This window comes from Pithys albifrons, chromosome 22, assembly GCF_047495875.1.
Source record: "Pithys albifrons albifrons isolate INPA30051 chromosome 22, PitAlb_v1, whole genome shotgun sequence".
Classification (NCBI taxonomy): Eukaryota; Metazoa; Chordata; class Aves; order Passeriformes; family Thamnophilidae; genus Pithys; species Pithys albifrons.
The window spans coordinates 8282932-8309457 of NC_092479.1; the positions used below are offsets into that span (position 1 = coordinate 8282932).

At 45.5% G+C, this 26526-nt stretch overlaps 1 protein-coding gene across 4 annotated transcripts in view; it reads left to right on the forward strand.

Annotated features, from left to right (window-relative positions):
• PEX14 (peroxisomal biogenesis factor 14) overlaps positions 1–26526 on the forward strand; it is a 69983-nt gene that overhangs the window by 22187 nt on the left and 21270 nt on the right. For 3 of the 4 annotated variants that reach the window (XM_071575739.1, XM_071575741.1, XM_071575740.1), the window contains one exon: positions 10361–10445. In XM_071575739.1, coding sequence (XP_071431840.1) covers positions 10361–10445 — 85 coding nt within the window. Of the gene's footprint in view, positions 1–10360; positions 10446–11700; positions 11838–26526 lie in introns of those variants that run through there. The other variant, XM_071575742.1, reaches the window with a different exon arrangement.

Here is a 26526-nt window from a genome sequence, read left to right on the forward strand (position 1 = left end):
CTTTATTATTATTTGTGTTGTAATAAATGGTGAGGAGGCAGTTGCAGACCAGCACCAGGCTCTGTGCACATGCAAAGTAAAAGGACCATTCTGGTCCCAAAGAGCTCTGAGTAAAATACTAAATTTACAAAAAGGTCTTCCAGTGTTTTAAGTTCTTCCCTTTTTGCTATTTCTTTCCAACTGTTGTGTTTTGCATGATTTATTGTGCATCTGTCACAATTTCCAGCTTGTTTCGTGTTTCCAACATGAAACCTTTTGTTTCTCAGATTCTGGTGATACAAATAGTTTCCTATTTATTCTGCCATAATGCCATCACAGCCCCCTGGCTTCACTAATTGTTTGGGGGTTTATTGCTGAAAGGAAAACACTCATTTTCTAATCTCTGTTTCCCATGGATTAAACATTCTGTGAAATGGGGTTCTTGAAATAGCAGGTTGAACTTGGTGGGTTTGCTTGTCCACTGGAGCCTTCTCAGTCTGAAACAACTTGATAGCATTTTCCACAGACAGGTTCTACTTTCAATCCTCTTGCACTGAATCTAAACCTTTGTGTCACTGGGATTTCCAGTCCTTTGACTGGACTCAGAAGCACCTGAGTGTGACCAGAGATCCTGTTCTGGTGCCTCTGATTGACTCAGTCTCCTGCTCAACAGGCACAACTGTTGGGTGTGACATGGACTTCCTGTCCTTCCATCCTCCTCCTCCAGCTCCCTGGAATGGGAATGAACCTCCAGCAGTCCTTGTAGTTAAAAGAATGAAAGTGAAATCAATTACAGCCTTGTTGGTTTTTGCTTTCTACACATGAGAAGGTAACAGGGCAAAAGGGGTTTCTTTGAGAGCTGCTGTGCCTGAGCCCTGCAGTGATGGTGATGTGGAGAGAGGAGGGGGAAGGTGAGAGGAGGTGCTGCCCCTCTGGCACCTGGATTGTGCATTTTTGCAGCTGTGGAGCCAGGCACTGATCTTGGTTCTGCACCTTGGACACGAGTCAGGACATTCCTGTGGGGTGATTGAGCCCAACAGCTTGACACTTGCATTAATTTTACTGCACACAGAGCCCCAGTGATCCCTGAGCTTCCTCCTGCCAGAAGGGAGGAGCAAGGTGTGTAAATTGGGTCATGAAAAGTTACAAAACTCAGGGGTTTTTATGAAGTTTTGAGCTCTGACCTTCTGCCTGGCATCTTTCTTGGCTGCTGTGGGGTCAGTTTGTTGGCTTTGGTGTGGGAGCAGATCCCTCACCTGGGGCAGGAGGCCCTGGGCTGCTGTCCATGGGTTACCCTCAGGTTATCCACTCACTGTGCAGGTTGTTGCCATTTCTGTGCAAACAGAACTTCCAGCACTTTGCTGCCTGTTGCTTTGCAGGCACTTCCCCACCCTGCTCATTCATCCCTCTGCAATTCCTTCTTTGGTGGTTCTGGCACTGCAGCCTCAGTGTAGGCAGAAGTGCAGAAAGGGGATTCTTCAAGTCTATTTTCCCTCCGAAAGTGAGATGATTTCAGTGAAAAGTTAAAATGTTTGAACTCTAGAAAAAAGGTTCATGCTGCTCACTGGTTAAATTTATTATGGCTGCATTATCAGTTTAATTCATTTAGTTTGCTCCTCTCCTCATATTTCTTGTAAGATGTTTTTCTGGCATTTATCACTTCTCCCTAACAGTTTTTATTGTGTTAAACCTGATGTTATGAAGTCTCTTTTGGAGGTGTATTTCTTCCTGAAATAAAAAAAATTACATAGCTAGCACATTTTCTCAGCAAATAGAAATAGCTGTTGTACATTTCTTTTAATGAACATGTAAAAGTTTCTGGTTCTTTTTAAGTTTAACTTGGATATTATTCCTCTTAAAAAGACAGGAGTTTTGTCAAGATGTCCACTGTGTTTTCAATCAAATTATAAAAAACTGAAGATGACAGAGATATTTCACTTTGAAAGGTGACTACTACACAGACGAAGTTGCTACTTTTCATAAGGGCTTTTATTCCATATATCAATGTGTTTTAAGAGAGACTTGGGTCAATAATACCATGCCTTAGAATTCCCTAAATACATATTTACACAATAGACCTTAAAATATATTAGTCTATCATGTCAGCTCCTGTACTTCTATCCGGGGTGTTTTATGCCCCTAACATATGATACAATAAAACTTTATTTTATGTAGCATTTTTCATACAAATTGTATCCTACAATGCCTTGTGAGGTTAAACAAGACTTGCACAAGGTTAAAATTAGGCAAAGCTGAAGGGTGCAGGAAATGAAGGGCTTTGCATAGGGCAGGTGTGTGTAAGTGAGCAAAGGGAATGGAGAATGTGCCGAGTGTGGCTGGAGCTGCAGCCCAGGACCCTGAATGGGGAGGGACGGGGGGAAAGGCTGGCACTGGGGGGAAAGGCTGGCACTGGGGGGGCAAGGCTGGCACTGGGGGGAAAGGCTGGCACAGGGGGAAAGGCTGGCACTGGGAGGAAGGGCTGGCACTGGGGGGGCAAGGCTGGCACTGGGGGGAAAGGCTGGCACAGGGGGAATGGCTGGCACTGGGGGGAAAGGCTGGCACTGGGGGGAAAGGCTGGCACTGGGGAGGAAAGGCTGGCACTGGGGAGGCAAGGCTGGCACTGGGGGGGCAAGGCTGGCACTGGGGGGAAAGGCTGGCACTGGGGGGAAAGGCTGGCACAGAGGGGAAAGGCTGGCACTGGGGGAAAAGGCTGGCACTGGGGGGAAGGGCTGGCACTGGGGGGAAAGGCTGGCACTGGGGGGGGAAGGCTGGCACTGGGGGGGAATGGCTGGCACTGGGAGGAAGGGCTGGCACAGGGGGAAAGGCTGGCACGGGGGAGAAGGGCTGGCACAGGGGGAAGGGCTGGCACTGGAGGGAAAGGCTGGCACTGGGGGGGAAAGGCTGGCACTGGGGGGGGAAGACTGGCACTGGGGGGGAAAGGGTGGCACTGGGGGGGAAAGGGTGGCACTGGGGGGAAAGGGTGGCACTGGGGGAAAGGCTGGCACTGGGGGGGGAAGGCTGGCACTGGGGGAAAGGCTGGCACTGGGAGGAAGGGCTGGCACAGGGGGGGAATGGCTGGCACAGGGGGGAAAGGCTGGCACAGGGGGAAGGGCTGGCACTGGGGGGAAAGGCTGGCACTGGGAGGAAGGGCTGGCACTAGGAGGAAAGGCTGGCACTGGGGGAAGGGCTGGCACTGGGGGGAAAGGCTGGCACTGGGAGGAAGGGCTGGCACTAGGAGGAAAGGCTGGCACTGGGGGGAAAGGCTGGCACTGGGGGGAAAGGCTGGCACTAGGAGGAAAGGCTGGCACAGGGGGAAAAGGCTGGCACTGGGAGGAAGGGCTGGCACAGGGGGAATGGCTGGCACTGGGAGGAAGGGCTGGCACTGGGGGGAAAGGCTGGCACTGGGGGGGAATGGCTGGCACTGGGGGGAAAGGCTGGCACTGGGGAGAAGGGCTGGCACTGGGGGGAGGCAGAGGCAGGGCCACAGCCCCCAAGCAGCTCTGAACAAAGGAGTTGGGAACAGGGACCATGGGGAGCCACTGCTTTGGAGTGGAACAGGAGAAGTGAGGGGGAGGATGTGCCGTGGGGGAGGAAGGCAGAGGAGCTGCAGCCGAGCAATGTGGGATGGGTGGCATTGGGATGGCATTGGAGTCGGGTTGGGATGACATTAGTATGGCATTGGGATGAGATTGGGATAGGTTTAGGATGGCATTGGGATGGGATTGAGTTGGCATTGGGACAGGTTTGGGAGGCATTGGGACACTATTGAGATAGCATTGGGTTGGCTTTGGGAGGTGTTTGGGATGGCATTGGGACAATATTGGGATAGCAGCGGGTTGGCATTGGGATGGCACTGGGCTGGTTTGGGCTGGCAGCACCCAGGGAATCTCACTGCTCCCTCTCTGCTCACCCCAGCCTGGCCCTGGCACTGTGCAGGCACAACACGCTGACAGCTCACAGGGGCTTTTTCTTGGCTCTCATAATTTTCATTTTTTAAATTTTTTTTTTGGTCACCCTATTCATGTAAATTAAGTGAGGCTTTTTTGTATGTGATAATTATAGATAAATGTATTTAAAGTAGATCTGGATTTTGTAGTCCTCAGGAAAAAGAGGGAGAGCAATTTTTTTCCCCCTGTCCCTGTCATGTGTTCGTTTTAATGAGCAATTTTAAAAAATTGAAAATAAAAGAGGAAAATGAATAGGTGTTGAACCAGCCTGTGATATGTAAATGCCAACTAGTAATTACCTAAAACCTCAATTTTCTTTCTGTTTCATCTTGCAAAACATTTCATTTCCACTGAGTGAAAACACTTAATTTGGGCGCGCGGGCGGCGGCGCCGGCAGGGGGCGCGCGGGGTCTGCGAGCGGCGCCGGGCGGGGGGGGGGGGGGGGGGGGAGAGACCCCCGGGCTGGGGGAGAGTGAGGGGAGAGACTGAGAGACCCCCGGGCTGGGGGAGAGACTGAGAGAGACCCCCGGGCTGGGGGAGAGTGAGGGGAGAGACTGAGAGAGACCCCAGGGCTGGGGGAGAGTGAGGGGAGAGACTGAGAGAGACCCCAGGGCTGGGGGAGAGTGAGGGGAGAGACTGAGAGAGACCCCCGGGCTGGGGGAGAGACTGAGAGACCCCCGGGCTGGGGGAGAGTGAGGGGAGAGACTGAGAGAGACCCCCGGGCTGAGGGAGAGTGAGGGGAGAGACTGAGAGACCCCCGGGCTGAGGGAGAGTGAGGGGGACACAGAGAGACCCCCGGGCTGGGGGAGAGTGAGGGGAATGAGGGGGACAGAGAGACCCCCGGGCTGAGGGAGAGTGAGGGAGATTCCCAGGCGGGGAAGCGTGAGGGGAATGGGGAAGAGAGTGAGGGAGACTGAAAGAGACCCCCGGGCCGGGGAGTCGTGAGGGGAGTGAGGGAGAGTGAGAGTGAGGGAAAATGAGAGACTGAGGGAGACAAGTTGAGGGAGACTGGGAGAAAGTGAGGAGAGTGAAGGGGAGTGAGGGAGAACGAGATGAGTAAGGGGACTGAGGGGGAGTGAGGGAGTCAGAGACGCTGAGAGAGGCCCGGGGAGCCCGAGGTTGCTGTGGGGCTTCGCCCTCACAGAATCACAGAACCAGGTTGAAAAAAGGACTTCTGAGATCATCCAGTCCAGCCCCTGACCCAACACTCGTTGTCAGCCAGACTGTGGCACTGAGGCTGTCCTGGAACACCCTCAGGGACGGTGACTCCACTGCCCTGCACAGCCTGTTCCACTGTGTAGTCACGCTTTCTGTGAGGAAATTCCTCCTAATGTCCCACCAAAACCTCCCCTGGTGCAGCTTAAGACTGTCCTCTCATCCTGTCCCTTGTTCTCCGGGAGAAGAGCCCGAGTTCCACCTGGTACAGCGTCCTCACAGGTAGTTGAGAGTGATGAGTTCACTGTAATCTGGAGCCAGAGCTCCCAGCACCTGGGATTTTCCCTTTTCATCTTGTACTACCATTTTTTATCTTTTTTTTTCTTTTTTTTTTTTTTTTTTCTTTTCCCTGGTTGCTATTCTGTATTCCCTTAGTTCCAGGTCCTTAATCTCAGATATGGTTCAAAGCCTGTTTTTTCCTTGCCTTTGTTCCTGTGAATCTTGCTCTCCTCCTTCCTGTGACTCTTGCTTTAAATTGTACTTTTCCCTCCCCGTTTTACATGAGGGCTTTGTTATTGTTGTTCCTGCCATTTTCAAACTTTTCTCCATCCAACTTCGAGATCCCCCAAACTGCAGATTTGTAGGTTACGTCTCAACCAAAATAATTCCTGGGGTTCTGCCTGTTTTAATGTTAAACCTCAATGAAACCACAGGCGCTTTAACGCATCCCCCCTGCCCTGCTGCCCTGCAGGTAATTCCCGCAGGAACAGCGAGGGTTTTCCGTGGGTTTTGCAGGGTTTGGGGTGGATTGGGCCGGGCTGTGCTGGGCGGAGGCTGAGCGTGTCCCGGCCGGCGGGGCGGGAGCGCTGCGGGAGCGCTGCCTCCTTACCGAGATATACGGCTTCATAATTAGCCCCGTGCATTTTTTCCGAGTGCTGGCATCAGCGTTCTATGATGTGTTTCCCTGATTAACAGCTGCTTTGCAACTATTTCCGTGTGCCACCGATAACCATATTTGTCAAGTTAGTCCTGGCAGGGCACTGATTTCTTGCTAAAACGCGGCGTTTCTGTTGGAAGGGGTTTTCTTGTTCTCTGCCGTGCCAGGCTTTTAAGTCAGCCCTTGTTAAAACGTAAGTTGGCTTTAGCCTGATGCTTGTTAACAGGATTCTGGGTATCTCCTCTGGAGTAGGAGTGCAGAAACCTTTCACAGACAATTTAATCTCCCGAGCCTTGCAAACACAGAGCCGTACACTGAGGGGGTGTTGCTGTAGGCTAATATATTGATCAGTTCCATTTGCCCTGTAGCCGTGGCCTCCTGCTCTGGCTGAAATAGGCTGAGTGTTTGTTGATACTGCCATATTATTATTTTTTAATACACTGGGAAAAAATGAATCCCAACTTGTTTTACATACGTCATGGATCTCGCCAGCGTTGATTGCTTCCGCACGTGGAATGCAAACTGTCTGTGCACAGTTCATGGCCCCGCCGCCTCTGCTTAATGAAAAGAAGTGTTGCATTTAAACAGATACAGAGCCACTCAGAAAGACAAAATACCAGCCCTTGCAACGTATAATTCAGACCCAACCTTTACATCACAGGTCATCTCAAAGTCTCAGTCTATCAACAAATGCTCTTTAGTAATAACCTACAGAGGGTTCCCAGTATTAGGAAATCTATTAGAGCTCTTACGGGCTGCACTGCTGGTGGCTTTTGAGTCTGTTTTCCACGTGCAACTCTCTTACCAAATCCTCTGGAACTTTTATTGATGAAGATCATTTTCTTTTACATTTAATTGTTGCCCTTTTTTTCCTTTTTTCTTTTGAGATGGTAGAAAATGGGCATTTGCCACAGTATTTTAAATTTCATGGCTTATTTTTCTAGTGCTAATAACTGATGAAGTCGTTCAGATTGCTTTATTGGAAACCCTGCAGCTCTGAGCACAGTAAGAAATAAGGCTGCCCTTATCTTGGCCATTAACACAAAGAGGAGGGAAATCAGCAATGAGGGACCTTGGCAGTAACATCCAGGTCTGTGCTTTGGCCCAGAATTTTGCCAGCCTGCTGCACTCCTACAACATCTGCAATAAAGTTCCTGTCTCCGTTTTATATCTTTGACATTGAAACAGAATATTTGGCCTGAATTTATGTAATTTGGCCAGTTGCAAATATAATCCATGAACAGTGGCATTCATCTTTTAATGGGAAAATCAAACTGTAGGACAAGACCTGCTGCAGGATTCCACCCATCTCCACTCAGTCAGAAAGGTGTCTTTGTGGATCGTGTCCCTGCAGGAGAGGTGGTGGTGGGAAAGCAAGTTTAAGGAATTCTCTGGCTTCTAAAAGCCAAATTTACTGTCTGTCTTTAACAGAAATATGGACCTGACCCACTGGACACAGCCAGTGTGTGTGCTGGCAATCCAGGAACCAGAGCAGTGATACAATGCTCATTGTTTGGCAGTGTCCTAATGCCATAAAAATTTGGATAAGTGTGACAAATGCTACAGAAATAGTGTGGAACAATGTTAGCAGCTGAGTCAGAGAGCTGTTTGCCACATGATGTTTTTGGCTATGCACAGGACTGCAAGTCTTCTCATCTTCCTCTTCCTTTTTCTCTTGTTTAAATTATGGACTGCAGTTGCCCTTGTTTGTGCAAAGAAAATGATCCATAGAAGGTAGGGAAGTTCTTGTGTATGTTTGCTGAAAATATTGGCATTTTGACATGCCCAAAATTGCTTTGTAAGTTGCTGGTGTATACAAGATGGATTATAAAAATGAAGATGTTCCTGCTCAGCCTATAGGAGGGATGCTCAGAGGCAAAGGCATGCACAAGTATGAGAAACGTGGGATTATTGGGAGGAGGAATACAGGATTCTTTTTATGGAGTTTGCTGTTGCTTGTAATTTCATTTTGTTTTAAGATTAAAAAGGTTGTGAATAATGGAGGAAATGGTGCAGGGAGAGATAAAACAGAAGTTTATTTTGGAGTGAAATTTACTACTGAAATGTTTACATTTTTACATGGCAAAAATAAGTTTTAGTAAAGGGTTAGAATCAATGAAACGTTCACATGGTTGTGATTGAAATAGCACAGTGAAAAATACTGCTTGTTTTTTACAGTTTTTTCAATGCTTAAAAATGGATAATTCAATATAAGGGCTCTCAGAACTGCAGCTCTGCAGGCCCTTCGTGTCTCTGGCTCACAGTGAGGGAGGGAGTGTTGAGGAGCTTCTGCAGACACGAGTTGTTATTGTTAGGAGGAGAGTGGTGTTGATATGTTCACATGTCTGTTGGTCTGTTCATCTGGGCATCTTTCTTATTCAGCAGATTATCTGAAGTTATTAGTTTGGGCTCTTTGCATTTCTGCATCTGGCACAGCAATCTCAGCACAGTTTAAACCTGTGATTTGCCTGTCACCTGCATTTCACCTGCAGACAGATCAAGTGCACATAAACGAGGCCTAAGTGTGCTTTATGTGGGGTGTTTTGCTTTGGTATTTTATGGTTCAAAATTACCAAATGCAAACTTAAGGAAAAAAATACAGGAAGAGAAGAAAAGGGAAAGAATTAAAAATCCCCCCTTCAGTTTATCCTCCCAGCTTGGAGGTGTGCTGGGACTTTGTCAAATTCCCGTTAAAATAAATCTGCCAATTTCATCTCCCTTCCAAATTCATTTATCATGCTTTTTTAAAAGGTGTTTTCTGCTTTACCTGAGGTTTAAATTGGATTCGCTGGTTTATGCTGTTCTTTGCTGTATCCCCCATGTTTTTCTTAAATGAATTAGTAATGACAGTGTACTCCATCATCCCCTCTCTACAGCCACTTTAAGGGAAGCCTGGTGATCTAAACCTTTTAACCTATTAAAGATGATTTTCCCCAATTGAATCAGACCCACCACAGGTGTAATAACTAATCATTTAAACTACACCTGCTATTATGTATTTTTAAGCCATTATGCATGTTGGATAGATGATAATTCATGTTTATTGCATTGTCCAATGGATCCGTTTTGCCTACACCAGCCTGATTAATGTATTTAAAGAAATAAGAGATGCAATTTAAAAGAAAAAAACATTGATGGAATGCACTGAGGAGTACATTGAAAGTGCCATTAAACCCATCAGAACTTTGCTCTCTGACCAGAAATGCACATTCGAAGCGTTTGATTCAAACACAAAGTGAAACTTCAGTGATTCCAGGAGTGGGGCTGTATTTTCCCTTCTTTTGCTGCTGTGGAAGTTTTGGAAACCTTTTTGGAACTGAATCCCAGAAACTGTGTTTTGAGATAAGCTCTTCAAGAGCTGCCTAATGTAGGTTTAGCATATTAGGATGGTAATTTCCAGCTCTGGAGGAGGGAAATAATGTTTTCCACTGGTTCACATGGAGGTGTCCATCACCTGTGCTGGTAACACCTTGTTCCTCTTGATCCATGTCTGGAACAGATGTCTTTGTATAGAAAAAGAGTGAATCAGTGGTACAGCAACATGTAATAACCTGTGTAATGGTATGGGAGAGTATGTGGAAAGTGGAACTACCATTGGAAGAAAAAAATCAAATACCTTTCACTGGCACTCAGTGGAAATGTAAAAATTAGTGCTGTTGTTGATGCCATTGGGTACTGCCCTTTGTTGGGCTGAGTGCTGGTTTAGGTTCTCTCTCATCTTCACGAAGGATGTAGAAGTCAGTGCAGACAAAAGTCATCTGTCTACCCATTTATGTCACTAAAAGTGACTCTTTTTGGTATTTTTGTTATGGGATCCAAAAGATGTGAAGTTGTTTCTTTTGTAGTCATGACAGGCTGAGGTTTATTTATTGCTTTCAGTAAATTAGAATGATGGCAGAAATGGCTTTAATCTCTTAGAATTCCCAGGGAGGTTTAAGTCAGATAGAAAGGAAGCATTTTACAGTAAGCCAACTCTTAGAGATCACGTGCATTGACTCAAGGTTGCCCTTAACTGTAGGAGCCAACCTGGGTAAGAACATCACCATATAAATGACAGAACCCCCGAAGAATCTTAATGGAGTTTTTTATAGAGGTTGAGCTGCTCCAAGAGTAATTCAACAAGAACTTGTAGGTTGAAACACCATAATTGTTCTGTCTGATTAGATTTGAGCCACAGGCTCTGATACTCATTGAACCATTTCTGAAAGCTGGGTGGGTTTTGGCTCCAGACCACCCATGTGATGGATGCAAAGCCTTACCTTGCAGTACATAATGTGTAACAGGGGTTGGCCATTCCTAACTTGGGTCTTTTCTCTTTCTCCCACCCTCCTGCCCTCCTCAGATTGTGACAGCAGTGAAGTTCTTACAGAATCCACGGGTCCGCCAAAGTCCTCTTGCAACCAGAAGAGCATTCCTGAAGAAAAAAGGTATGGACTCTTGAGTTTGTGATCTTGGTGATAATGAGGCACCTTGAGGTAGTGTGAAGCCAAAATGTTTGCTGTGGAAAATTAAATGTTAAAGACAAAGCAAGAAATCTGCCTCAAAAAAGAGATCTGAAGTGTTTAAGGAGTATCAGGCTCTTCCCAACTGCCTCGAGCAATATTGGCCCCAGATGTGGAGTTGTGGATTACAAAAGACACATGGGGAGCTTTTGGGTTAACTGTTATCAACTCTTTTCTGCAGTGAGGAGAGTTCAGAGCTGTGGACTGGTTGGTCAGTTCCAGCCTTACTGGCACTGGCTTTAGAATGGCCAACTTGTGGGTGAAAAGGTCAAATGTTTCCAAAGAGAGCCAGAGAGAACAGTGAAGGGCAAAGGACTCGGTGGAAGTAAACAAGGTCAGGTTAAGGTCAGGCTTGGGGTCAACCTGACTTTGAGGCTGAAATGGTAAACTCCTGACTGAGTTTAGCCCTTTTGTGTAGCACAGACAGAACAGATCCTGACAAATCCTATATCGTCTCAGTCAGATGGAACATCAGCCACTGCTTACTGAGAGTTTATTTTACTTTCTGTCTCATAGTGGAACTGCCTTTTGTTCCTTTATTATTTTCCAAAGTTTTTATTCCACAACTTGCAGTGCATTTCAGGTGAAGTTCGCTCCATATTTTGCTACTCTCCTGGGACCACCTTGCTTAGATCCTTCCCACAGGATGGAAGTAAGAAGGCCAGTTTTAACTTGGAGTTAATTACATGCACTGTGGAGCACTTTAAGTGTTGAAATGATACTGAAAATACAAACTCCAGACTTCAGAGGGGAGTGACCCACTTACATGCTGAGGTCACAAGTACTTTAGGGTACATCAAATTCTGGAGCTAAAGATCTGGAGTTTTGAAGAGTAGGGAAGCCTAAGGAATATACATTATTCTGTTTGGAGTTAAGAACTGTTTATGGAGATGCCTGAGACCTGATGTCATGAGATGGAGAGTTCAAGGCTATGCACCACTTTGCTCCTCTTGAGTAGCAAAGGACCTGGAAGGGAATGGCAGCCTTGTGTTTTGGCACTGATGTCCTGGCAAGTAGTTCAGGTGGTTTGGAGTGTGATCCTCTCCCAGCCTGTCCCAGTGCCAGTCAACAGGACATTCCAGTCACAGAGGTTGTTGCTGCCCTGCCCTGCCCTGCCCTGCCCTGCCCTGCCCTGCCCTGCCAGCAGCGTGACATTAAAATTTGGAGCCTGTTGGTCGCTGTGCTCCGTGAGGTTTTCCTTGAAATATGTGGACCTACGGGGAGTAATTAATCATAAAAGCTTGGGGATTTCAGCTCTATCATGGAAGCAATGAAGCAAGGGAAAGCTGAGCCTAAAAGCCGTGCTGATTACCCGAGGTAACCTGATACAAAATCTATTGTTGCCGAGAGATCCTTAGCCCCCAGTATATCGTGCAATATTATAACTGCCTGATCTGCTTCTGTGCTGACAATGACCAGTTACTCCTCATTTTCTCGCTCAACTCAGCTGGGTTAGAATTTCATTTGCAGAAGGTATTTAGAGCAATTTAGAGACAAATGTCTCTGGTGTTTGCTCTGCACTTCCCCACCGCAGGCTTTGCTGAACAGTGTTTAGTATCAGGAGCTCCATCTAATCTGTTTAATTTTAATAAATCCCTGACTGGGAGAAGAGAAAGGGTTGGGAGATGGAGGCACAGAGAAACTGTGGCCCAACTAATACTTCTTATGAATTACTTGCCTAATAATTACTAAAGAGCTGAAACGGTTTGGTAGAACTGTTTGTTTGTTCCTGTTTGTTAATTAGCCCTCCTTCCCTTTGTGCTAATTGTTTGTTTGAAAACTTAGCAGTAGGAGATAGGAAGGAGCAGGGTCCAGTAGTGCCTGTACCCAGCAGTCACTGGAGAGGTGTGTGTGGAGTCTGACCTGTCCAGTGCTGGAGAGCAGGAGGTTCACCTGCTGTGGTGCCTCTGTGCTCGGGCAGATGGGGCAGCTGTTCTGAAACGTCGGTGTCGTGGCTGCCTTAGTCCCAATAGATGAGGGATGGCAGGTTTGGTGGGCTGTGCCCCCTGTTCTCTCATACACAGCCCCTGCCATTCCCCAAAATGATGTTGGTCGTGCCCCCTGTTCTCTCATACACAGCCCCTGCCATTCCCCAAAATGATGTTTATCCCCAGTTTAGGCTGTCTGGTAGAGAAATCCTCACTGCCAGTCCAAAAGGTCCTGCAATCCCAACTTTGCCTGGGAAGTGTCACTTCTGAGACTTGCAGAGATGCCTCCACCTTGAATTAGAATTTTTTCTTCTTTTTCTATAAGAATCTCCTTCTGAAAAAAAGGCCAACCAAATTTTATTTCCTTTTAGCATTATTTAATATTTAATATAGGAACTGGACTTGGGTGAATCTCTTTCAGGGCAGTGGAAATGAAAGTTTGTGCAGGATCATCAGCTGGGCTGGGTTTGGTGTGTGGTGAAGCAGCAGCTGCAGAGGCTGAAAGCAGGGGGGGTTCTGGTTCCATGCAGGTCAGGGGGTGCTGAGCTGCTCCTCTGGCACATGGGGTGGTTGTGTTGACAGTTGGGAGAGTGAGGGTGTCCTGGATTTGTGAAAAGGCTTTCAAAAGTTGGATGAGATTTCTCTGTTGTCTTAAGCACTTTTAAACTCCCATATACAGAGGCATTAATGAGAAACATGAAGTTATTAGAATCATTTATCATTTTCTTTGAAGCTTACACTGGCATTTTGTGTAATTTATGACATTTCCTCCTTTTTATCATGAACTTCTTCAGATGAAGGGAAAAAACAGCTGTTTCCCCTCAGAGTATCTGAAAGAAAAGAAAGGAAAAAAAGATGCTGTTTGTTTTTTGTCCAACCCGCTGATTCTGCTGATGACACGCCACAGAATCAGCGGCGCCTTGGGAGTAATTAGACAGCATGTGGGGCTTAAACCCTTGTGGAAATGTGGCTGTCATCTCACTGTTGTGCCTCAGATGTCCTGCCCTGCTCACTTACCCGTCCTGTAACCCATGTGGCTTGTTCATTTTGTGTGCTCTGAATCTCTGACTTCCAGAGAAAGGGGTGGAAGTGAACGATACACGAGGAGCTGTTTGCACACTCTGGGTTTTGGGGGCAGAGAAGGGAAGCACTGCCAGGTTACAGACTTGTGTCATCTTGGATGCAGAGCTGTTCTCTTAGTTGCTTGTTCTCTTCATCAGTAAAACGAGTACAGTAATGCCTTCCCAGAGTGGGATTGTGGGAACAGACAGAAGCATATCAGGAGCTCAGAAATAATGGTGATGGGAGAACAGAAGTGCATTAGAGCAAGTTAATGTATAATTGTTAAGTTATGTTGGGACAATGTCCACCCAGAAGGTTTTTTGCAGTGCTTCAGAGTTCCAGAAAATTTTGCTGGTGTCAAGGTGCCAGACTGGGGTGATTTCTGAAGAGATGAGACAATTATTTAATTCTACATGCCCCTTTCCAGTCAGAGCTCTAAAGTGCTTGATTCCTTGGATGCCAATGCTGCCAGCCCCAGAATCTGCAGCAGAACATTTTCTTCCTCTTTCTGTAGTCTGTATTTTGGGAAGTTGCACCCCTGCCTTTTCTCCTCTGCCCAAGAAACCCAAGTGGATCTCCTTGAGGACCTGAGGGAAGGGAGCACAGCCCACTGCTGGAGGGCTTTAAAGGAAGCAAATTCTTCAGCAGATTTCAGTTTAACCCTCTTTCATTACTTTTCTTTTTTTATAATTTAAGTCCATTTCATGAGGCAGTTTGCATGTCCTTGAATGGAATCTCGTTACCATGAAAGCTTTTTTAGCATTGATTTCATAACAGTCTTAATTTAATAGCGGCGTCATTAGTGAGAAGCCCTGAGAGTGAGGCCCCAGCTTTCCAGGTCACTGACCTTTTAATTACAAACCTTGTTCTGATGGCCAGGTTATCGACTGGACAGCTCCCAGCTCCTGCCCCAGCATGGAGATGAAAATAACTGCCTTTCCTCCCCCACTTCCAGAAAAGGGAGGAAAAGAAAAGTAACCTCTTGTGTTTCCAAAATTAATTTTCTCCTTCAGCTTTACTTTGTAATTAATTCTTTAACATGTCTCAGTGAAGCTCGAACAGTTTTTACAAAGCTTTTTCTTGAGAAGAAAATGCAGTGCAAGCCAATAGGGTCCAGTGCCAGCTCAGAAAAATAGAGTTAGTAACCTGTGCTGTCAAAATACCTGTTTGGGCCAAACTGCTGCAGCCCCCCAAGCACTGTGCTGTTCTAGAAATTGCCTTGTTGGATCCCCAGCTGTGGGATTAGGGTGAATGTGGTGACCCTTTGAGGAGTGCTGGGTGACTTGTCCTTCTCTGCAAACTCCTGACGGGATGTGGATTTGAGAGATGGAGAAGAAAAGGAGTGAGGACTTTATTTCACAGCTGTATTGGCTTCTCCACAGTGGTGTGGGCTGTGTTTGGGTTTGTGCTGAGGGCAGTGTGGGTAATCCAGAGATGTTTTAGCTGTGGCTGAGCAGGGCCCACACAGAGCCACGGCCTTTTCTGCCTCTCATCACACCAACCCCTGGGGAGGCTGGGGGGGCACAAGAAGTCGGGCCAGCTGACCCCACCTGACCAAAGGGATGTTCCAAACCATCTGTGCACTGTTCTAGCACAGATCCAAAGCACAGCCCCACACCAGCTCCTGTGAAAACCCCATTCCACGGCAGCCAAACCCAGCACAGCTGCCCAGCTGGTTGTGTGTGGGGTTGTCCTGCTTTGCACTTGCAGCTCAGGTACCTTGTTCAGCACCTGCTGCCTCTGTGTTTTGCACCAATGCCTGCACAGACCTCATCACTTGCACTTGAAAATCTACAAGTGAGACCTGGAATTCAGATGCTGATGGCAAAAATTTATGGCAAGAAGATGCTCAGTGTTTTAAACTTCTGCAACAAATCAACACAGAACGAGAACAAGTTCCCTGGGACAGGTGGAGGCAGGGAGGGTGTGCTTGCTGCTTTCTAAAGAATTTTGCAGCAGGTGTTCAAGTGGCATAAAGTAAGTCTGGGAGCTTGTGTAAACTCACAGAAATGACTGGGGAGGTTAAAGGAAGTGTGTTCTGCACGTTGACAGTGGTTTCATTTGAGGGTCACAGAGCACACTGTCCCATTAACCATGGAAACTCTGCAGCTGGTGGCACGGAGCGTGTTTGGGGGTGCAGCTTCCAGGGTTATCTGTCACTACCAGCATCACTCTGGGATTCTGCAATCTGGAGCTCACTGTGCTTTCCACTGAAAAGCATCCACCTCTGAGCAGAGGACAGCAGCTGCTCAACATCACTACGTGGTTTTTAGGAGAGGAAATGAAGAATATTTTATCTAAGTGATCTTGCAGAGGGAGCTTTAGGGATAGAGAATGTAATTACTGAGTAAAAAATTTACTAAGATTCTTGAAAAGCACTATGGGATATTTAATTACTAAAGATGGTTAGGCCTCTGTTTATGACTGTACAAGACAGCTAATGTGCCTTACAATATCTGCTGGGTTAAACAGAAATATGTCCTACACCTGTTCATACAACCAGTTTGTTCTCTAGGTGACTCTACACAACCCTGCCCAGATGGGGAAATGTGGTTGGTTCTCTCCCAGGTTGCTTATCAGGGACCTGAAGAATAAGGAGGGAGAGACTGAAGGCTGCCATGTCTGACAAACCCTCACCAGCTCAGTCTGAGTCAGCACTGGTCACATCCATTTGTGGCACTCTGCTGTGTTTGCCCAGTGCTGATGATCTTCAACAGGCAGCTGAGATTCCACTGCTGGAGTATCAGGGTCCAGAAGAATAGATGTGTTTGTGATCCAGAAGTTAGTTCCACTGTTGTGTATTTTGTCTTAGTTCTTTTTAGTCCTGAAAATCATTGACAGTCTCTGTCCATCTGCTGGGGAGGAGGTGCCTCCCTGTCCTGCCACTCTTCCATGTGCAGATCTGCCACTTGCTGTTCAGCCTATTCATCACCCTGACTCCTTTCCCCCATCAATTTTACTCCTGTTTGTGGTGTCTGAACTTGTCATGAACTTCATGGATTTTTTTGGCTTCCTTGGTGAGAAGGGACCTGCAGCAGAGCCAAGAAAATGTGATGAACTGCTCAGCCTTAGAACATCCTGCAGGTCAGATATGGTGCTTCTTCAGAGTTGTCAGGGTTTGGGGAAGAAAATCTTAATAGCAGATTCATTCCTCAAGATTTGAAAGGAGGTTTGGAAGAAGTAACCTATTTAGTCCCTGTGCACATGGAGAAATCAGTCAGTAGCTCCCCTTGGACTCCTCCCCAGTCCCCAGTGGCTCATGAGGGCAGAAACCCCCCTGACATCAGGTTAGGAATAACTAACCATGTGATGCAGTGGACAAAGGAAGGCAATTCTTTCTTCTTCTGCCTTTTAATGTCTAATACTCAGGTGATGAAGGAAAGAGAGTGTATGGTGGAAACTGTAGTTACTGATCAGTGAGTTTGCTGGGTTAGAGGAACGTTGTACTTGTGTGCATTTCATTGTTCTGTAACAACTGGGTTTTAGTGCTGGGTTGAACCAAATTTCCATCCCACTGGAAATTCTGAGATTTGGAAAGTTGTGTTTGTATTAAAAAGGGATTAACATTTAAAATCATATTTAAAAAATGAAATATTATAGACCTGTCAGATCACTCTGTATTGATTAGACTGGAGTCTAATCAATGCAAAGAGATTAATAGAATAATATAATATGTACAGTAATATTACAGTGGAAACAGTTGGAAAAAGGCTTTTTTAATTGTTTCAAAATCATTACTTTTCTCTGTAACATTTTGGGGTTTTTTGAAGAAACATTTTCTGTATGAAAAAACAATGTTTAGGAGTTTATTGATGAGCTGTACTTGGAACTAAAGAACTCTTTCATAGAAATGCTTTTCTCTGGCAGTAAAATCTATCATTGTTGTTACTGGATAGTTCCAACAAGCTTGTCATAGTGCAGGGCTTTGTACTTCACCTTTGGCTTGAACACTCTGCTCTGCTGCTGAATGTGAGGAACAACATCCTGCCTGACCCTGTTTAAAGGGAAAAAATCATGGAAAACCTAAACCCCACTAATCCCCACAGTGTGTTTGTTTAAACAAGACAGTTCCATACAAGACCTGCTATTTAGTATTAAAACCATGAAAATATCAGTGACTTTCTCTTTGGTTTCTGTGGAAAGTGTTGAGGTGTATGAGAGCACCCCTTTGATTTTTAATGATGTTGTGAACGTTGAGGAGGTGACTCAAATTTTGCATCCTCTAAATGGCTGTTTGTGTTTTCTACAACAGAGGATACAAGTCAAATTAATGGTAATATCCTTCCTCTGTCCCCAGGCTCAGCCTGCAGTGATCTTGAGCCATTTAGATCTATATTGCACAGAATGAGAGAGGTGATTCATTCAGAGTGTGTTGGGTAAAGTTGCCACATCTCCTGTTTCTGCAGGACCAAAGAAATTCCTCAGGATTTCAGCAAAGAGTCCAGAATCACCTTTGCCACGTTTTTGTAGCTTGAAAATTATCAATAAATTGAAACAGGCCAGTTTGATGCTGAGGAAGTTGTGCATGCTACAAAACACTGGTTGTAAGCTTAATTTTAACAAATAATTGGAATGTCATGGGTTTAATGATGTCTCTCCACTTGGCTCTCTGACAGTAACTGTGTAATGTAAAAGAGCCGTTAAAAATGGCTTTGCAGAATTAACTCCTGTTGCTCACTGGGTGTACTTTGAGTCATATCTGCCTTGTTTACTGACAGAGTAATATTTCCATTCCTGGTAGCATTGAGAAAATAAGATGATTACAGCAGAGGGAGTTGAAGTCTATTCTAGAAGATAATGCTACAATAGTTATATTCTGAGTCCTGAAATTGTTAGACAGTGATGGGCAAAAAAGGCACAGTCCCTAAGTCTGAGTTGTAGATGTAATCATTTATTTACCATGTTTGTAGGTGAAAGTCACTTCTGGAGTTACAAACTAAGAGCAGGCATGGGAGACCTGAGACATGATGCTTGTTTGCTTTGAGGGCATGTCCTGAGCTCAGTTTGCCCATCTGTGGAATGGGGTTAATTTGCCTTATTGGCAAGGTTTGTATTAGCCATGTTTATAAACTGTTCTGGTGTGCTTGTTTTTGGAGCTCTGGTGCTGCAGGAACAGCCACACTGGCAGAGAGATTGAGAATTCCATCAGAGGGCTGGGAGGGGAGAGCTGCAAGCCCGAGAATGTCACCGTGTCAGGGCTCAGGCAGATTGCGTGCAATCCTAATCCAGCCCTGCAGCTTTGACCTTTGAAGCAAGAGTCACCTTGAGACAGTTGAGGAAATCTGTGTAGGTTTGTATAAAAATATTTTTGTGATAGAAGGAATTTGCTCTTCATGGTCATCCAGCCCAGGGTTTCTCCACTGTCTTCCTGGAGCAAGTGAAGGGATTCAGCTGCTGACCTGCTCTGTTAGTGAGCCTGGTACTCTAAGTGTAAAGAGACAGCCTTCCCTCCTGGGGCTAAACCAGGGAGTGTAATTGGGATAATCTGTGTTGCTCTTCTGCTGAAATCCATCTCAGACCTAATGATACTTTCTGCTAGGGAAGATAAAATAAGTTCCTGCATGAGATAATTCTTTAGGATCTCTCAGGCAATGTTTCTACTCCATTTAAAACAATGTCTTTGGTACCTGTGAATGGAAAGTCCTTCAGTTTGCTTTCCTGCTGCACATTATTCCCTCTTAATTTTGATCTGGAGTGCAATCATTCTTTCCTTGGCTAAAGGGGGAATTTGGGTGCATTCCTTGCTGTTCTGTCTGATGGAGCCTGGTCCGGGCGACTCCACTCCCCCAGGAGCAGAGCAGGGAATTCATTCTCCTGAAATCTGAGGCTCTCTGAGGTAGAAGCTGTTGACTTTGTCATCCTGTGCAAATGTGCATTGCTTTTAGCAAGACAATAAAGGGTAAATGGGGTGATCTCTGCTCCTGTGGAGAGGTCGGGTGGTTACATTACACAATCTTCTAGAGCATCTTGCAGCAAATACATGGGTTATATTAAAAGTTGCAATCATATCATTTTTTAAAAGTAAATTGCTGACCTTATGCAGTGGAATCAGCTTTATTGAATTTCGCCAAAAATGCGTTTATAATCCCCCGCCCCCGCACGCACACGATATTCATGTCCTTGCTGCCCATGTGGAAATGTCCCTTTTTATGGTGATAAAATTAAATTTGTCTTTGTCTCTGCCTTGCCTCACCTTTTAAGATTCCATCCTTTAGAGACACCGGTGGGTATCTGTACCAGAGAGTGAAGATGGGCAATATCCCTGCATGGCTGGCTGGCTGACTGTGAGCCAACTACCACGCAGCAAATAAATAAGCTTTGCACATTTAGAGGACAAATAAAGCTGAGGATAGGGGTAATATGGGTATTTTTCTAGGACTGTTGTGGCCTTAGCAAAGGTAAGAATTTATTTTGACTTGGAAGTACTTACTCTTTGCCTTTTGTTTTTTTCTAACTGCTGTGCAGTATAAAATGTGAGACCCACAGGCAGTGACTGTGCTCCCTGTGGCTCTGTGTTCTGTGTCCTCCCTCAGTAACACCCAACAGCAAACCCTGCTGGGCTTTGGGACCTGCAGCCTCTCCCCAGATTCACCTGAGAAGAGTGTTCTGCACCATCCTCCAGCATTCCACACACCTCCAGTCCTGATTTCTGTGCCACTTGGCATAGGCAGAGTGCTCTACAAATAGTAACTGACTAAACTTCTGACACCTTTTGTGAAATGGCAAGATTAGAAGATCAATTTAAGGCACTTCTGATCACATTTTTTCTTCTTCATTAGACATTTCTATTCTCAAAACGGTTTGCAAATTCCAGATTTCAGTGGGAAAGAGGAAATACCATCCCCATTTTGGATGGGGCACTGAGGGCAGATATGGCAGGAACTGTTGGCTGTGAGATAATTCTGACTGCCAGCCATAGACCTGTAACTGTAACCATACTGTGCATTGTGATGTACTGATGTTTATGGCATTTTCAGTAAAACTACTTAAAATGTTTTCATATTTATGCACCACTCCAGACCCCAGGGGGGTGGGAGAGGTTATGCTGGTTTCAATAAAATCAACACAAACCATCTCAGTGACTGGAGGGGCAGATTTGCCTCTGCAGTGTTGGCCTGGAGCCCTTCTTGCAGCATCCCCTGGCCTGTCTTTGTTATGTAGTGTTTAAAAGGCTGCCTGCTCAGAGGTACAGAGAGGAATATCAGAATGCCATTACTCCTGCTCTTCAAGGAACCAGGAGAATGCAGCTGTTAAACTCAAAATATAAAACACATGTTTAAAAGATGACTCTGTATGTGTTTAAAAAAGAGAGCGAGAGAGGATTCAAGGGAACCAAAAAATAGCAGGTTCCATTACTGTAATTAAATGGCAGCATTTAACCTATCAGGCCGTTGCGTGTATGTGAGAGACGAGCAGGGAGCTGCATTTGAAATGATCACTGTCTTCCTTGGGGGATAGAGCAGTTAAATAATTTGTTTGTGAGGTGTGAGTTCAGTGTCGGGTAGAGCAAGTGCCTGTGAGTGTGTCTTAGGGCTGGGATGGCTCTGGGTGTGCTCACAGTGCCCCGGGGGCTGCTCTTTGCCAGCACGTGCTCTGGGAACAGCAACACGAGCTGCTCCTGCCCCTTTGCTGGGTGTCTGCAGGGCCAGGGCCTCACCTGGCCACACACATGACATCAGAGGAGGGCTTTTGTTGTGCCAGGGCACCTGAGACAGGGCTAGCAGTGAGAGAAAACCAGGCAGGAAATGAAGGCAGGAAAGAATCAGAGCTCTTTGGTGGTGAGCTGTATCTCTTGAGGTGACTGTAAAGGGTGGGTCGTGCAGGTGGCACTCAGGAATTGGGGCTGTGGCATCCCTGGGGACCAAGGATGGAGCTGCTGCTCAGGGATCTGCCCCTTAAAAAGCACAGCAACACCCCCCTCAGCAGTGTTGTTCCTGTGCCTGGCATGATCCCTGTGCTTGGCTGGAGAGAGAGGGATCTGCAAGGGGTGTCCTCGGCCCTTCATTTCTGACCCTGACTCTGGAAAGCTCTTTGGGCAGCCCCACACGGTGCTGTTGATTCACCTTCTGGCATCCCAGAGAGGAGACAGGACCTTATGGACTGCCCAGAAGGGAGTACCTCCTGTTTTCATTCACTCCCTGTTTATTTGTGTGGGGATTTCTGTGTTCAGGGGATATTTCCTAGTCCAGGAACTCCAGGAGCAATCCTCATCCTTTCAGCTGCTCCAGCTGCCTCACCTGCTGATCTGACTTGTGTTACATTGCAGGAACATGCCCATAAATGTTTCTTAATCTTCACTCTGGTTTCTGTGTGAATTCTGTGTAGCCACTCCCATCTTAACTCCTGAGCTGGAACTTCTTTTTAGAAGACAACTGGCAGTGTTAAAAGTACAGATCTTTCCATATTTCTGCTTTGAACCTTCAACCCCAGTGACAGGATTTGAAGGGCAACACTTGACTGATGGAGACCAGAGAAATGCCATTTATTTTTGCACCCAATCAAAGCAATGCATGAATTTGAGTTCCTGGATGAGAGTTAGAAATCTGGAAGTATTTCTGTGGGTGATCTACACCCAAAAAAAGGGATAAATATGTTGCTTTAATAAATTGTTGCAAATGCCTTACCTAACTCAAGTGTGTATAATGTACAGATTCTGAACCTGTCAGTCAGTCTTTGTCCATGATGGCTGTGGAGGTCTGAAACATTTTAGAAACAATATTGTGTAATAATATTCCTGTTTTACAGATGTAGAAACTGAGGCAGATGGAGGTTAAATGACCTAGACAAGGTCAATAGCAAGGCTGGGAATAGAACACAAATGTGTGGAGGCTTTTTATTATACTAATAAGGAAACTCTGGAGGTGTGTTTGGCTCGGTAATCGGAACCCCAGAGAACCAGGAGCAGTTCGTGTGTTCTGTGCATGGCCCCGGGGAGCAATGATGAAACTCCTTCTCTGCCTCACCACTCCAGTTCTCCCTGTGTGGTCACCACAGTTTTTCCACCACTTAACCTCGTTATTTTTAGTATTGTTAGCATTAGTTGTCCTTTGGGCGTTTAATCCAGGCTCTTTAATTCTCTCCAGAGCTCTGAAGGGCTGTTGACGGCACAGGGGGAGAAAAAAAATAACAATAAACAAATCAAAGGGTGAAAAATGATCTTTTAAAACTTCTGCTGTTTTGTTGACTTGTCCCCTGATGGTTTTTGTCTCTGCTATTCTTTTATCATGAAGGACCCTGCTTGAATGTGTAATCTTGGTTTCTGAAAAGTTCATTTACTGTTGTTTCTTTCTTCTCCACCCAAGATTAACATCCTGTGTGATGCCATGGGTGGTTGTTGTCTAAATGGACTCACTGTAACCAACAAATTGTGAAGGGTGGGTGGAGAAATATTTATATACTTGTGTTAAAAATTACAAAGTAGGTTTGCCTTTTAAACAGAAGGTATTTCAACACTGTTATTGGCAGCATCAGCCTTTAATTTTACAGGTGGCTACCTTTGTAGTAGCATTCAGCAAACAATATTTTAATGGCATGTAAAAAAATTTCTCTAAAACAAAAGAACGAAGACTGAGGGTGATTTATAATCTGCAGTGAATACGCTGACATGTCTTTTTCTAACAGTGCTGGAGCATCTCTGTCTTTCTGGGGGAAGAGCAAACCAGAATTACCTGAAACATTTGTACCATAATACTCAAATATTTAGCATTTAGATGTAATTTTCTTAATTCAACTTATCTTCTCAGTGAGATGATACCTGACTCCCAGGTGTCTACCCCTGATTCCTCTTCACAGAAACTGGGTTTGAGGAGCCAAATGCTCTGTGAGGTTGTGGGAAAATACCTGTCAAAAAAAGGACTCAGCCTCCTGTGTTCTTGGTTCCTCACCCCGTGCTGGTTTCTTTACACTTCCATACATTTTTCCATGCATGTTTCCATGTGTTTCCACATTCTCTTGGAACATGCAGCTCCTGCTCACCGTGTCACCTCCTGACAGAGGAGCCCTGTCAGAGCTCAGGGCTCCGTTCTGTGTGTTCCTCAAACACTCAGACTTCACTTACACACCCTTTATATGGGTTTTCCTGTGATAAGTCTGTGCAAAGGGGTTTTTTTAATTCCTCTCTAAAGTTTAAAGAGGAAATAAATTACATTGAGGCAAGTTGCTCTTTACATTGCAGATCATCTTAGTCTGCAGAGGCTGCTCTGTCACAGGTTGTCTAACACAGAAAACAGGCAGGTGCTCTGGTGTGTTTGGGGAGATCAGTGATTCCAGAGCAACTCAAGGAGCTGAGAATGATGCATCAGGAAAGACTTTCTTGTTCTTACATGTAAAAACTAAGTCATCCTTCAGATACTCCAACAAATCTGCTTAAAGAATTTCTTTAAATGGTTTGATGTCCTTTTTTGCACAATTCCTTTCTTTTGAATGCAGAGCTGGGCAGAAAGGGAGGCACTTTCTAGAAGTTGAGGCCAGCCCAGTGCAGGAACAGCAGATCAGCAGAGGCTGCTAATCCAGAGCTCCACAGGGGAGGTCGGGTCTAACACAGGTCGGGTCTAACACAGACTGTGCTCAGGCCCAGACCCGGGGAGGGCCTGGGGAGGCTTTTCTGCCCTAACAAAGGAGGTGTTGGAGTTACAGGTGTCTGGTTGGCTGCAGATCCCCAGGGCAGCTCCTTCCACTTTGCTGCTGGAGTTCTTGTGTCGTGCTGGCTCAGGGGGTTGGAAATACAGTTTGAAGTCAGAGTTCTGAAGGTGTTTTACCTTACTGGAATTTAAGACAACCTCTGGCTTTCTCCTCAGAAGCTCCCAAAGATAATATCACGGATCAAAGAGTAGCCAAAGGCCAATCATTTTGTTACTATTGCTCAACAAGCTGTTTAACAGAATGTATTTTGTTCACACAGAGTGGATGGATCTGAAGCACAACTGATCTGAAGTGTGTGGGGCACAGGTTGGGTGTGTTTGGAAACTTCCCCCGTTAGTGTATCTAATAGTTGTTTTCTCTGAGTGCCTGGGCTCTGTCTAGGGAGGTTGTGAGATGTGGTGACAAATCCCAAAGCACTGTGGTTTCTGAGCAGTGTCCCTTCCATTGGCTGCATTTTCTGCCCTGTGCAGACTCGTGCCCAAATGCCAGAGCCCTGGTTGTGTTCCATTCCTGACATGCTGCCTTGGAAGTGGCATCCTGGCAAAGCCTGAAGCCCCAAGTGGATACTCATTTCAAATAATTTCACACACGCAGAGGTTTTTGTTTGTCTGTAGTGTCTCCCACTGACTGGCTGGCTGGGATGTCCTGTGTGACAACTCTGGCTCCAGCTTAGTCACCTGCTCTGTCTCTGCACCTCCAGCCAAGCGGGGGACTCAGACACAACTCGTGTCCACTCTAAGGAGGCTTCCATCAGGTACTGTGCTTGTGCTTGGGTGGCAACAGAAAGGAAAAGCTGGAGGCAAGAGACCTAAAAATAAAAGTATCATCATCATTGATGAGAAAATCAAATCTCCCTCCATTTTTAGAAAGAGAGATTTTTATTTATGTTACAGAAAGACTTGTTTCTTCTGTCTTTTTTGTTGACTGTGGTATTCTGAGAATGATTCTGTAATAGAAGGTCTTCAGAGGAAGGTACCCAAGCTTGAATTGTTGCTGTGTGTTTGCATATACTCGTTGTGTAGGAATGTAACTGGGCTCTGTAACAAAACTTCTGGTTCTGTAATTCCAGGACATCTGGACCTGATCATCTTGTTTGATTTAGAGTCCTGCTGGTGTCTGCTTTTTTTTCTATTTTGAACTTCTTGAGAAGCAGAAACTGTGCCTGTTGAGCTGTGCTGCCTGCTGCCAGCAGGTTTGGTGTGGATTAACTCAGAATGGGGTGTCCAAATCCACTGAGGTGTGACAGCCCTCCATCTACTGGGGCTGTTTCTGAGTCCAGAGTGAGAGTCCCATTTTCATCCTGCAATTTGTTCCTTGAATTTTCCTCTTAGTGCTTTGGCCCCTCAAATGTGTAGCTTGCTATTGTGTGCCTTTGCTTAAGGTATCCCTTCCTTTTTTCCCTTTGTGGAACAGAGATCACATAGTTCATATAAGCAAGGAGTTTACATTAGAAGAGAAAGACCTGACCTCTCTTAGTACATGCAAGTGAAACTGAATTTTCCCTGCCTTGAAACTACCAGTGAAATACATTTTACACTGGCTTATAATGCTGTGATTTATGCTGTGATATGCTTTGGGATATTACAATGTCCTTTTGCCTTTGTGTTTGATTTTCCCCCTCAATAAATTGTAGTGGGAATGTTGTCAGGGTTGGGGTATTCACCCAGGATGCCCACAGGAGAGTGGGGCACTCTCCCTGGGTTTGCTGCCTCACAGAAGGAATCCTCTCCTTTTCCCCCCTCCCTTTAATCTTACTGCTTTTTTTTTGTTCTATCTCTTTCCTCCTTGTTTTGAAATAGTATTAACAGGGGAGATATTTTTAAATAGAAAACATATAGAAGAAAACCTACTTCTCTTTTCTGTGCACACACACGTGTTACACACAAGTGAGAATGAGTGACCAGAAGCAACTTTTTCATTTTACATTTTGAACTTCTCATGTATAGAAAACTGAGAAGAAAAGTTGTAGTACTTGTTCCTGTTTTTCCCTTCCAAGACATGCTAAGCAAGTCACTTGCCCTTTCTTATTCAGAGTGAAAATACTTTGATCCAGTTTTCTGAAGACAATACTCATTTCATAAGAATATTTAATCAGTAGAAAATAGGGAGGATTTAGTTTGTTTGTTTAGTATTTAACCAAGTGAATAAGGCAGATTAGGGGAAGGGGGGGACCTGGACCCATAAACAAGGTGATATATAATATTTTTTTTCGTTCTCCTTTTAAATAAATACCGATCAGCTTTATGTTCAGAGACAATAGGAGCCGTTGGCTTAAATTTGCAGTTTACTGTATTTATGGCTGTAATATCAAGGTGCTGCCGTCGTAATTTCATGCCCCAATGAGAAGAGCAAGGTCGAAGCAAATGCTTCCATCG